Source organism: Littorina saxatilis, linkage group LG3 (genome assembly GCF_037325665.1).
Source record: "Littorina saxatilis isolate snail1 linkage group LG3, US_GU_Lsax_2.0, whole genome shotgun sequence".
Taxonomy (NCBI): Eukaryota; Metazoa; Mollusca; class Gastropoda; order Littorinimorpha; family Littorinidae; genus Littorina; species Littorina saxatilis.
Genome location: NC_090247.1, coordinates 42785787 through 42800207, shown reverse-complemented (window position 1 = coordinate 42800207; position 14421 = coordinate 42785787). Strand labels below are relative to the sequence as shown.

Genomic DNA, 14421 nt, shown 5'->3' with positions numbered 1-14421 from the left:
TTTTAATCCAAATATAACATATTTATATGTTTTTGGAATCAAGAAATGATGTAAAATAAGATGAACGTAAATGTGGATCGTTTTATATAAAAAACAAAAATTATTACAATTTTCAGATTTTTAATGGCCAAAGTCATTAATTAATTTTTAAGCCACCAAGCTGAAATGCAATACCGAAGTTCGGCCTTCGTCGAAGATTGCTTTACACAAATTTCAATCAATTTAATTGAAAAATGAGGGTGTGACAGTGCCGCCTCAACTTTTACAAAAAGCCGGATATGACGTCATCAAAAGTATTTGTCGAAAAAAAGAAAAAAACGTCCGGGGATATCATACCCAGGAACTCTCATGTCAAATTTCATAAAGATCGGTCAAGTAGTTTAGTCTGAATCGCTCTACACACACACACGCACAGACAAACAGACACATACACACACATACACCACGACCCTCGTTTCGATTCCCCCTCTATGTTAAAACATTTAGTCAAGTTTTGACTACGTGAAATCGAAAGAAAAACTATTATTAACAAATGTTTAGCCTAATTTTTCACTTCATAGAATATCATAGCAGCAAAAACTCACCTTTTCTTAAGAACCTTGGGTGTTGATCACTGTCGTAACAAAATCACAGACTTCGGAAACATTCTCGAAATCTTTCTTCGCTGCTGGAACCTGAACTATTTCTCTCTGTAACTGCGCATGCGTAGTCACCCGCACCTCTAAGTCACTACGCGCAAAATAGTTCTAATCTTTCTTCAAAACTCTGAACATTATTTGCAAAACCGTTCACCATCGCAACGGAATTTTGAAGAAGCATGTCATATTGCGCAACTTTCAACTTAGTTTGCAGATGCAATTTTGAGAAAATAATACTTAAATAACATTTAACTTAGCGAGTTTCTATGCCCTTTCATGTCAAGATCGTGTTGAAGATGAATATGCAAATTCTAAAGTTCAAATTTAGGACTTGTTGCTGTTGCACGCGTGTGGAAACCTATGTTACGACAGTGATGGCAAACTTTCAAGCGATTAATTTCGTTTAAAAAAACAATTCTGTGGACAAAATAACATTTCAACTGTCAAGTACACTTAAACCAAACACACATAACAAAAATAGCAGTCCTTGGACATTCTAAACGATTCTTGTAGTGAGGTACAAAACTAGTTGATGGTTCATGTCACAGATCAGACCTCCATTTTTCACGCATTTAATCATTTCTTTCGCAAAACAACCTTCATAATAATCATGCAAAATACTCAGTTTTGTTTGTACTATTTCTTTATTCATTTTACTTCTCAAAAATACCAATATCATGATTTAAAATTCAGTATGTTTCAATTGTGGGCTAATTTGATTATGGCACACACAAAAGGATCAGTTTCTGAGACGCACCCATATATGTATATCTATATCTATAAATATATAGAGATAGGTGAGAGTGTATTTTTCGCGTGGCTATAAATTGATTCGACCTTTTCACTTTGACAGTAAGAACAACTTACGGGTGCAAGGGAAGCGTTCTGGACAGCGCCGTGACATTCTAAAAATAGTAACTTAGAAACGGGAATTTGAGGTGAATCGCGAGACAGAGACAGACAGCGTGGCGGTTCACCACAATCACCTTTGAAGGCGAAGTCCTGTCAAACGGGATTGAGAATTTTAGAGCTTATTTCTTAGCCCTATATTATCTGCTGTGGCTTCTCAAATGCCAGAACATACAGACAGACAAAAGCCGCTAGACCACATCACAAACAGAACTCTACAATACACAGGTTTTTGCCCACACACACACACAAACACACACACACACACACAGAGAAGCCGTATATATATATATGCATATCTGTATCTATAAATATATAGAGATAGGTGAGAGTGTATTTTTCGCGTGGCTATAAATTGATTCGACCTTTTCACTTTGACAGTAAGAACAACTTACTAAGAACAACTTACGGGTGCAAGGGAAGCGTTGTGGACAGCGCAGTGGACAGCGCAGTAACTTACAAACGGGAAAGCCACACGAAGGAAGGGAGATAAACGCCAAACACTGGAGAAGATAAGGAAGAGTTACTTATAATGGTGAAATGAACACAAAAACCAAAATCAGTTCAGCGCTGCGCGCTGAGAGCACGTGTTGAAATATCTCATCGATGATATTGTGTCCGGGGTGTAGCTGAATACGGTGTCCAAATTTGAAAAAGATCCACCGAGAACTTTGGCGTTGTGATGTGGTGTAGCGGCTATGGTGTGTCGGTATGGGGGCCCGGGTAGCTGAGGTGGAACCAAAATCGGTTCAGCGCTGCGCGCTGAGAGCACGTGTTGAAATATCTCATCGATGAGGTTGTGTCCGGGGTCTCTCTGAATAAGCCCACCAAATTTGAAGCAGATCCATCGAGAACTTTGGCCGTGCATCGCGAAGACACAGATACACAGACACACACACAGACAGACACAAGTCGTATATATATATATAGATGGACACGTTATTACTACTGTTTAGATGACAGAAATATGAAGATTTTTATTTTTTATTTTTTTTTATTTCAACAAAATATTCAGTTCAGGGCGTATGTACTCTAAAAATTTTGTGTGTGTGTTTGTTTCAATAACAATCGTTGGGTCAAACAGGGTTGGTGCACATGGCAGCATCTTTTGTCAATATATTAAAAGATCAGCCAATTGCTCAGCTTTCTTCTTGGTAAAAGTAAACACCAGACGATTTTGTTCCAACGTACAACAGAGAATGATGTCAATGGATATTAATTTGTATTATTACACCCCCGGTATAGGGGTGTGTATAGGATTCGGTCGATGTGTTTGTTTGTGTGTTTGTGTTCGCATATAGATCTCAAGAATGAACGGACCGATCGTCACCAAACTTGGTGAACAGGTTCTATACATTCCTGAGACGGTCCTTACAAAAATTGGGACCAGTCAAACACACGGTTAGGGAGTTATTGGTGGATTAAGATTCTACAAGGACTTATAGAGGGACATATTAATGGTCAAAGGGAAATAACCTTCTGAGTTGGTGGCAGTGAGAATGGTAAGGACGGGGGTGTTTTTCCTACCTCGGAGGAATTTCTTGTTTATTTAGCTAACATTAAAATTTTGTTTCTTCGTCGGAAACGACAGTTTAGGACATCAGGGCAATTTGCCTTCACTTGGCTTTTTAAAATGCAAGAAGCTACTGATCGTTTCAAAATCGTCCAGAAAAAAAGCACACCAATTGTTTTATTTAGAAAGACTCGGAATGAAGAAAAGAAAAACAATAATCAGAACGAAAAAAAATGGTATGGTATTGGAACGGTTTTGATTTTAAACAAAACAAGACGTGTGCGTGTACGTCGGCCCAATGGCCTTTACAGTGAACAGACAAATAGACACATGAATAAATGATGAGAAAACTTATATGTGAAAGCGTTCACTGTTTGACAATATGTTCATATAGAGCCATCAACAAAACGTCTTGTTTTGTTTTGAGGCCACAACGGTAACATAGGCACAAAAAAATAAGGTCGGTAGGTCGGGATTTTTTCTTCTTTTTTTTTTCTCCAAAAAAACCATATTTTAAAGTTATTTTTACAAAAAAACAAAGACCTTTCCCCCCCCCCCCCCAAATGCCCCCCCCAAAAAAGGTCTAGGATCGCGCGAAAAAATAGGGTCGGTCGGGATACCGTAAACAGACTTTTTGTGTGTGTGCCTAATCAAAAACGTTCCAATACCTTACCATTTGTAATGTTCTGATTGTTGATGTTGGAACGTTAACAGTCTATCTGTTATTGGATATAGCAGAAACACACACACTTTTTTTTTTTTTATACCTACAAACCAAAAACTAACATAAAAACGAAGTCAGTCTCGTGGCACAAAAATGTTGCATAATCTTTATTGGAGTGGGTTGTTTTTTGTCAGAAAAATAGCGTGAGAAAATGAATTACATTTTATGCAGTGCAGTAACTCGAAAAAAGGGCGAATTCCACAGTTTGCGTGAGATCAGCTGCGCAGAATATGTCGATCTCTCTGGACAGTAGCAAATGCGCGTACGCGGGCATAGTTAAGAGACCTTTTTTTTTTAAGATCCAAGCAAACAAAAAAGTTAGCTTACTATTTTTGAGAAGAATGTAATAAATCGGCCAGCCAACTCTCCTCCAAAATACTGATGGAGGCTAGTCATTTCGCCTCAGGCTGATTTTATGTCTTCATTTTGACATATTGTATTTGATGGATATTCCCTAGTCTAATCAATTTCGTGTGTGCATTATGTTACTGGCTCAATCAGGATAGTCAGAAGGAGGTGCGTAACTGCCATATTTCCTGCACCAGCCTTCAGGCGTGCCCAATAAGTGATTCGGATTCTGTTTTTGTTTTTTGTTTCTTGAACTTGTTTATGTGTTAATGTTCTTGTGTATTTGTTTGTCCATTTATCTTCACTGTATACTGGCCTGTTTTATGCCAGAAAGGCAGGTAATGGGAGGTAGTTCCATTGCTTGCTATAATGGGGTTATTTCTCACGGAAACAAAATGTTCAAAAAAGCTTATTTCCAATGTTTGGACTGTGATATATATATATATATAAAACCATGTATATAGTTAGTATCAAGTGTTGCTTAGCCAAGATTTGTTTGTCTAAAGATGCTAAACTTCCTACACAAAATGTTTTTCTTGTTTATTGATTGCATTGATAATATTAATAATTTTCAAAAACGCTATTTTAACTAAATGTGATACTTTGATGTTACAATATCACTGTGCAAGGACTGGATTTCAGGGTTGATCTCATTCCGTGTAAATGCTTTTGGTGTTTAACGTCGTTTTCAACCACGAAGGTTATATTGCGACGAGGAAAGGGGGAGATGTGATAGAGCCACTTGTCAATTGGTTCTTGTTCACAAAAGCACTAATCAAAAATTTGCTCCAGGGGCTTGCAACGTAGTACAATATATTACCTTACTGGGAGAATGCAAGTTTCCAGTACAAAGGACTTAACATTTCTTACATACTGCTTGACTAAAATCTTTACAAAAATTGACTATATTCTATACAAGAAACACTTAACAAGGGTAAAAGGAGAAACAGAATCCGTTAGTCGCCTCTTACGACATGCTGGGGAGCATCGGGTAAATTCTTCCCCCTAACCCGCGGGGGGTCGTGTAAATGCCTGGTAAAACAATCTGTGATGATTGACAGTATTGTACACACGGAAGAAATGTATATTTAAAAGGGTAAGAAATGTTTGTAACCTGTGAATATTATTGTGAATAATCATTAGTGCGTCATGGATCTGCACCGTTTAGAGAGCTACATGTTAAGTTGTTTAGAACAGCGCCTGCTGTGGCTGTCTATACCTATGCGGGAGTAGCAGTCCCTGACTACACCAGAACTAAAACAAAACACGGTTTTACAATTGCAGGGCAAGCATTCACGTTGTAACCATTTTTGATGACGTTAACTTGTACTTGAACATAGTATTCGTTATTAAAAAAAAAATTGTTTGTTTTAATGCCGGCAATTTTGTGTGTAAACTCGAGCTACGCAGCGTAAACATTAATTCTGTACAAAGATAAACCAATGTTTGCAGTCACTTAACGTGCCCAGTTTGTTCTACCTGTGGGACTTAACATTATTTCTTCAGTAATCGAAACATCTAAAGCTTCCAAAAATGGCAGAGAAAATAACGAAGAACCATATTTGCTTTGCGTCTGTTACTTTACCTGCTATCGTCCGCCTAGTCAAGTCACCACCATGCGTTCGTGTGCTTGTTGGGTTACCCTTGGCTTAAATCACCCAGCAATTACTTGTTTCTCCTTGCCACTTTGCCTATATCATATTTTCCTGTGCTTTTTACTTGGAAGCATATAGATATAAAAAATCGTAGTCCATGCAAATATATATATTATTTTATATAAAACATCAGAAGTTTTTTTATTTTATTTATTATTTTGTATTTTATATATATTGTTAATGTTCTCGCTCCTTGCCTTTCCCGAAACGGCAAGGTAAAGTAAACTAATGTCCTAAAGTCCTGTGAGGTAACACTCGTGGAAACCCACAAACAACAACCAATAATCTCTACTATAACCAAAGGGCAATTATTTGTATCCACTAAAATGTTTTCATTACATTAGTGAAAAACATTAGTCATATAAATGATAGTCCTGGTAGAAATGTAAGGCAATATTCCAGTCCTAACATAATCAAAAGCTGGGCATCTATGAAGTGGCATAATCCGTTAAAACGTTCAACCGCAATGTGTTCAAATAGACAGCTTTACATTCTCTTGTGCAAGCATTTTCATAATTATATGCTTTTAGTTCAGGTTATAATCTTGATGTCTGTACTTCAATGCAAATTTGTACACATTTTGCAACAGCTTAAAAAAACAACGAAATATGTTTAGGATGCTTTGATACAAGCATAAAGTGTGTATGTTCCTCTTCGAGTGTTTGCACGGTTGTTCCAGATAACTTATGATCAACTGAGCACAGTACTGTTTTCTAACCCAGGGTTGTTCCCCTTAACACGTTTCCATGGACAATTCACCAGTCAGTGTCAGTGAAATACATGTCATACACACACGCACAGAAACAAGCACTTCCGCAAACTAAAACATGTTCATAAGATCCTGGGTCAAACAGAAGTGAACATAACATTCTGGCACTTCTCATAAAAACATTCGAAAAACAATGTAATGAACATGACATAGAACAAATGGACAAGGTGACAAAGTATAATAAAATCAATCTTTTACAAATTGAAAATCACAAACATTATATAAAATAGCACAACATGAAATAACATAAAGTTAATGATATATACAACACAAAAACATATTTACGATGGCATCTTAACAATCAAAATCACTGTACGTGTTGAGAGGATCTTTGGTGTTGTGAGAAAAGTTATTCCTGCACGGTTAGAAACATGGTTTTGGTTAAATTATCAAAAATTAAAACTTGACTGAATGTAATGGAGTGTGTTGTGTGTGTGTGTGTGTGTGTGTGTGTGTGTGTGTGTGTGTGTGTGTGTGTGTGTATGCGCGCGCGCGCTTATGTGTGGTTAACAGTATCTGAGATAATGTGAGTTTATGCATTTATATTTTAAAACATCTATATTACCATTGAGAAAGAGAAAGGATTAACTTAAAATGCATGCACTCTTTGCGAATGCACAAAGTACAAGCGTACATCAGCGAGCTTTCCATTTGTTGTCTGAATATTGAACTATGGCGTTTTCGGAGTTCTTATCGACAAAAAACAACAACATCCAACCCATTATGGACAGCTTATACGAAATGCTAACGCAATGTGTTGGTGACACAAAACGTTATTAACTGGCTGCCGATTTAGCAAAATGGGCAAGTTTTATAGAAGTTTTATAGAAGTGTTATAGAAGCCTGTACGCATGTTTGGCAAAACGGTGCCAGTTTCGCGAAATCAGCAAGTTTTTATATAAGATTTATAGAAGCCTGTACGTATCTTTAGCAAAACGGTGCCGATTTCGCGAAATGAGCAAGTTTTATAGAAGTTTTATAGAAGGTTCATAGAAGCCTGTTGGCATGTTAGGCAAAACGGTGCCGATTTTGAAATGGGCAGCGTTCTGCTGGTTACGCGATACAGGTTAAAATGTCTCCGATTTCACGAATTCGTGTATTAGGCAAGATCTTATACATTGTATAGCATAGATCTTTGACAAGACACTCAAAATTCATTCTGGGAGACAAAGACAGCTAGTTTGCTTAATTACGTTGCTAGTTGCGTACTATGCACTGGTCGGGAATCGAACCCGAGTCGCCCGCATTAGCGGGTATTCTACCGCTGAACTACCAATGCTCACAATGTACTCTACTATTCAGCAATCCATTTGTAACACAGTTAACCGAAAGGTAAAGGAAAACGTATAACGGGTCAAAAAGACAAAGCTTAAGTTTCATTCTCCTTTAACCTAGTATTTTAAGTCAGTTATCTTTACGTTTGTTTGGTTTTTGTTTGTTTGTTCGTTCATGGGCTGAAACTCCCACGGCTTTTACGTGTATGACCGTTTTTACCCCGCCATTTAGGCAGCCATACGCCGCTTTCGGAGGAAGCATGCTGGGTATTTTCGTGTTTCTATAACCCACCGAACTCTGACATGGATTACAGGATCTTTTTCGTGCGCACTTGGTCTTGTGCTTGCGTGTACACACGGGGGTGTTCGGACACCGAGGAGAGTCTGCACACACACAGTTGACTCTGAGAAATAAATCTCTCGCCGAACGTGGGGACGAACTCACGCAGGCTGACAGCGGCCAACTCGGATACAAATCCAGCGCGCTACCGACTGAGCTACATCCCCGCCCCGCTACGTTGATAAGCCTAGTTTGTTTCGTGCTTTGGTTGTTGTTGTTTTATCTCAGTAATGTGTATGCTTTGTGTGCTCGTTTAAAGGCACAGTAAGCCTCCCGTAAACCATCACAGAGCTCCCCGAGGGTCTACATACAGTACAAGCATACTTCCATTTGAACGCTCACCGAACGGGAACATCCTGGCTGCTTTCTGTCGAGCGTGAGAAATTTTCAAAGAATTTATTTTCGTGGATGAGTCCTCTACAGCCTGGCGCCTCGTTTTGGTGCTGGCAGTTATGAGGAAATCACGCCCGGACAGTAAGCCTCCCGTAAACCATCACAGATACTGTCAGGCTTTTACACACAGTACAAACACCCTTCCATTTGAACGCTCACCAAACGGGAATATCCTAGGTGGCCCACGTAAAGAGCGAGCAATTCTTAAAGAATTAATTTTGCAGATTGTCTCGAACACTTTTTGAACCCATCCTGAACTCAGGTCAAAAATGAGTTACTTCCCTTCGGTTCTCATTCTATCGATGTAAACTGATTATCAGAATGTTTTTGGACCGTGGTGCGTTTTTGCGCTAGACCTAACTTTTAAAATCTAAATAATAAATTGACAGCTTGTTACACAAACATTCTTTAATCATAAAAGAATTCTTTTTTTTATCAAGACAAGATCAGTACAATTCGAAGTTGTGAAAGTTTGAAAACAGAAATAGCCCGGAAGCAGGGTCACGCAAGGGTCGTAGCAGACGACGGTTTATCGTGCATATCGCCGTTCCTCTCAACAGTCAAAAACCATCGCAAGAGTTCTTGTGAACCACAGCCGTTTGTTTCGTGCATAAAAACGTGCTATTGTAGATAAGCTCACATCGAGTGGCATTCAAATGACACTGACGACTACATTGTGAAAAAGGGAAACTGGATCACACGGGTTCACGATGGCTCAGGGGTAAGATAAACCACGCAAAAATAAATTCTTTGAAAATTGTTCGCTCTTTACGGAGGGCACCTAGGATGTTCTCATTCGGTGAGTGTTTAAATGAAAGGGTGTTTGTACTGTGTGTAAAAGCCTGACCGTATCTGTGATGGTTTACGGGAGGCTTACTGTGCCTTTAATTTGTGTTGGTTTGTTTAAGAATGAATTTGTAAAGCGCCTGGAGCCAATTGATGGGACTCGCGCTACAGAACAGTTATTCATTATTATCATTATTACGTATGAAACAAAAACAAGAACAAATAAACAGAAAAAACACGTTCTTTATTTTATTTCACTGGTGTCATGACACACTTTGGCATCGCTCACCATCATCACTTCTTAACATGTGTGTGTCTGCCATAATGTCTCCCCCTCACACACACACACACACGCACACACACACACACACACACACACACACACGCACACACACACACACACACACATGCGCGCACGTACGCATGCACGCTCGCACACACGCACGCACGTACACGCACACACACACACACACGCACACATACACATACCCACTCACACACACACATACACACACATACACACGCACGTACTGATTCACACACACAGACATACTCCCAGACCGGTAAGCATTCCGACACGCCGCGGTCAACAAACACATAAAAAAACTAACGTACACACAGGCACAGGTACAGCAATGCAAACACACAGAGACTCACACTGTCCTTTCCCATTTAAAACAGATAATTAAAACAAGAACGAAATTAACAACTCAATTTCTTCTATTTCGTGGAAGGTGAAAATCGAAAATGCGCATGAAACAATTCAGCTCTAAACATTTGTGTTAAATACTTCTTTACAAATTAACTTTGTTCGAACTCCTAGAACTTGATTCGGCAAAGTGCAGTGATTGGTTAAGAGTTTCGGTGGTTCCCCTCCGGTATGCTTTTTTTTTTTTAGCATGAGAGCAGTAAACTGACATCTTATCCGATTGCATAAAACAAATCTTAAGAAACAAAAACCTAACAACATAAAAATGCTACGACGTCACGTGGGACTGCTCTTTAAGAGAAGAGCAATACACAAACAACGACTGATTTTCTTTATTTCTCATGATCGATTACTAATAGCATATCCGGGTATTTCCGAAATTACTAAAGTAGGTCACAGATAGCCATTTCGCCATTTTGAAAATACGGTAAGTTTCAAAAACTTTCAAAAGTTAAAAGATTAATGCTTAGTATGACATATCTTGTTTGTTTGTGTGATACTTGTGCACCAGTCACGCACGGTTACACTGAGAAGGCTAAGCTGGACCTACTTTAGTGCAAGGTTGGAGTTCTACGATATCTCTTTCACTCAGCTGTGCGACTGACACTACGAAAACTGTGACAAACACAGAAGGTGCGTATGTGTGTTGTGTGGTGGTGTTGATCCCCTATTCAGTATTGCAGTTTGGGTTCACGCAGGTTAGTATAGAACATTTTTCATCGAGCTTGCAAATAAAAAGCATGGTAAGATCGCTGCTATCTCAACAGCATGACAGGTCTGAACAGATTAGTGTGCATAGGAAGCGCATACACCCACAATAACAAAATCGCAGCCATGTCGACGAGACTGACATAACAGTGCTTGATCTTCTAAGGTCAGATCTTGACAAATGTAACGTTTATTTCCGCAATGACAACACGCCGCTAGTGTGTAGTGCACACCATGACAACAAGCTGCTAATGTGTAGTGCACACCATGACAACAAGCCGCTATAGTGTGTAGTGCACACCATGCACACAACCGGAGGGCACCAGATCTCTCTTACTCTCAACATGTTAGACACTTACAGCCTTTGTGGAAATACTCATAATGAAAGAGTCCATGCTTATGAATTATCACCGGATGCTGTGTGTGTGTGTGTGTGTGTGTGTGTGTGTGTGTGTGTGTGTGTGTGTGTGTGTGTGTGTGTGTGTGTGTGTGTGTGTGTGTGTGTGTGTGTGCGCACAATTAACCATTCGTGTTGAATTAATTTGCTTGTGTTTCTAATGGTCTGTCTGTGCATTTGCTTGCCTATTTTGGGCTGTAGATTTAGCTGTTATTTTCGTATCCACACATAAAAGTAGAGCAGCATTTCGCAATTTCAATTTGTATAATAAGTAGTGACTCGTTTCCCCTTTGGATTTGTCTGTTTGCCAGCCCGATGTCTCTCGTAGTATGTTGTCCGATAAGTTATTCGCGCAACAGTCTGTGTGTATGTGTGTGTGTGTGTGTGTGTGTGTGTGTGTGTGTGTGTGTGTGTGTGTGTGTGTGTGTGTGTGTGTGTGTGTGTGTGTTTATGTGTGTGTGTATGTGTGTGTGTTTGTGTGTGTTTGTGTGTGTGTGTGTGTGTGTGCGTAACTGCGTGCGCGTGTGTGCACGTGCACACGCGTTTAATATCACCATTTTAATTGATAATCTTTATCACACATGTAGTCCCCTGTTGTTAAGATATGTTAAAATTGTACAGTTTTAGCAGGGATAGTAAGAATATGCGTCAGGCTAAAAAATATTTCATGTGTGATACAGATATATATCCCCCCCCCCCCTCACCCCGTCTCTCTCTAGCTCCCGTGTTGCTTATTTTTCTGCATGTCAACCCAGTAGTATTTGGTTCATACTTGTCTTATGTTTGCCGTCGATTGCATGTTACTGCATAACTCTCCTTGTCTATCTATATATATATATCACCCCGTACATCTGCAGCTTCATCCAGGAAATAGACTGAAAGGAAACAATTCCTTCTAGATGTTATTCTGATCAGTTACAGTTTTAACGATATATCTCACCTCTTTTCCACATACTCACATACATTTGAAGGCATAATCGTAAGCAAGCACACACACACACACACACACACATACACACACACACACACACACACCACACACACACATGCACACACACACACACACACACACACACACACACACACACACACACACACACACACACACACACACACACACACACACAGAGCTTAAATTACACAGCCATGAGCAAGTACTGGATATTACCATCTCTCCGAACGGAGGCAATAAAGGTACACCAAAGGTAAAGAAGAAACTGATCCATCTATAGACATAACGTTTTAAATGTCAATATTGTTTCTGTGTCTGCCACTGCAGCAAAATCACGGAACCAGTATCAAAATGGAAGGAAGGAGCAGCGACAATCCTATTCAAGCCTCAAAATGGAAACTAGTAAAACAATCAATTCTAGATAAGAAAATCATGAGAGAAGGCATCCAGCATTGCGAATGCTCAGAAAACTGTAACGAAAACAACGCACCAACCGAAGACACAACATCTGAACAAAAACTGGAAAACAAAACATGCCAACCTCCACCGCTACAGAAAAAGAAAACCAGTCCAACAGAAAACGACGAGGAACATCCGACTAACGATGAAAGCATTGAAGGATCTACTGTAGAAGTCAGCGCTGAACCTCGTTTAAAAGCACCTGGGTCTGGATGCACTGATTCCGAAGCTCCGCCACAAGTCACGGCTGCTCTTCTCATTCCCAGGCAGGAGGAAACAGAGCCAAGAAAAGAGACAAAGCCAGCTGTTGAACATGACGAAGTAAGCGGAAAGGTCAGTGGCAATCTGGACAAACTGAAGAACTTTGTCACACAAGGTAAACAGAGACTCAACTCGCTGTTTTACACTGTTTCTCACAGATTCCGGCGACACAGAGACCCCTCAGCGCCCAGCAGGAATGCCTTGCCGTGCGAAAGTGAGTGGAAAGCAGAGAGAGAAGGCTGTAGAGATAGTGGCTCCGGAAGTGACTTTCTTAACAGCTTTGAAGAACATGTCCCCGAGAATCTCAGCCCTGCAGCAGCAGCGTCCGTGCCATGCGAGACATCAGCTGCCACTTCGCCCGGTCAGCCCAGTGTCGAGGACCCTGCTCCAGAATCGCACAAAGAAACTGACCAAGTGGACGATGGTCCGCGCAACTCTACTGAGAAATATCCTTGCGAAAACACGGACTCCTCGGGCGTAGAGACGTGCGATGATGCTCCACCAGACGAAGCGACTTCATCCCAAAATGTCACTGAAAAACCAGATGAGGGCGAGGACTTTCAGATTGCAGCGCCAGACACATCCTCTTCATCTCAAAATTGCACCGTAAACCAAGAGAACGAGGGAGAGGATTTGGAAGCTTCAGTTCAAGAACTTCAGGTGACAGATGCGGGCACAATCCAACATAGAAGAGCTGTCGAAAATGTTGACGAAACCGTTGATAAGGAGGACGGGGCTCAGCGGGGAGAAAAGGAGCCAAGCAGCATATCGTCTACAGCTGCCTTTGGCCAAGTCGGAGCAAAGAACGGACTATCACCCACAAACAGAAATCCCCCAAGCGATCAGGAAGATGCTGCGGGTAATAAAGCCACAAGCCGCCAAAGAGGCAAAGAAGAACAAGCAGCAGGGGGCTTCAGCGAACAACCATGCTTAAGACAAGAAAAAGAGCACGTAACAGATGTCGCAATCGAAGCAGACGAATGTTCCAAGGAAGCGCAAAACTCAGTGGACGCACAACTGCATGAAAAGTACCTAAACCAAGGAACCAACTGCCACGTGCCTGATCTTGACACCAACAAAGGATATGAACCAAGGCAAAACTTACCTCAGCTTCGTATCATGGAATCAGAATTTAACCATGAAACGACCCAAGACGTATGTGAACCCACTGCCAGCAAAGGAAGTTTGAATCACGACGCAATCCAAAGCTCAAGTGCACGAAACGACCACGAGTTAGGTCTGGAAGACGAAAGAAGCCTCACTACACCCACAGGAAACGACGACGAACGAGAACTGAATCACGACCAACAACCAGAGGTAGCAGAGTCTACTACACATGAACCGTACTCAATCGACGAAACAAACCAAAGTGTTTCACCACGAAACAACAGCGAGCCATATCCGAGCCACGAAACAGAACGAGTCGTAGCGGTGGTTAGCGTAACGGAAACGACATTGAACAATGACACAAACCAAGATGCGACAACAAGGATCAACAGCAGACAAAACCTGAACCAGGACAGAAACCAAGCAAGTGTATACCACGCCATCAACGAATCACATGCAAGCAATGAAATACCGAATTC

The 14421-nt window shown here is 40.5% G+C and overlaps 1 protein-coding gene and 1 long non-coding RNA gene across 3 annotated transcripts in view; one reads left to right on the top strand and one right to left on the bottom strand.

Moving 5' to 3' along the window:
• The window catches only part of LOC138962426 (uncharacterized), a 38743-nt gene that overhangs the window by 18463 nt on the left and 5859 nt on the right, over nucleotides 1-14421 (bottom strand). The gene's annotated exons all lie outside the window — the stretch shown is intronic.
• LOC138962416 (nucleolar and coiled-body phosphoprotein 1-like) overlaps nucleotides 10011-14421 on the top strand; it is an 8998-nt gene continuing 4587 nt past the window's right edge. Inside the window, exons 1-2 of one of the 2 annotated variants that reach the window (XM_070334219.1) lie at nucleotides 10011-10691; nucleotides 12443-14421. The exon at nucleotides 12443-14421 is cut by the window's right edge and continues 437 nt beyond it. In XM_070334219.1, coding sequence (XP_070190320.1) covers nucleotides 12467-14421 — 1955 coding nt within the window. In that variant the 5' untranslated portion in view covers nucleotides 10011-10691; nucleotides 12443-12466. Of the gene's footprint in view, nucleotides 10692-12329 lie in introns of those variants that run through there. The other variant, XM_070334218.1, reaches the window with a different exon arrangement.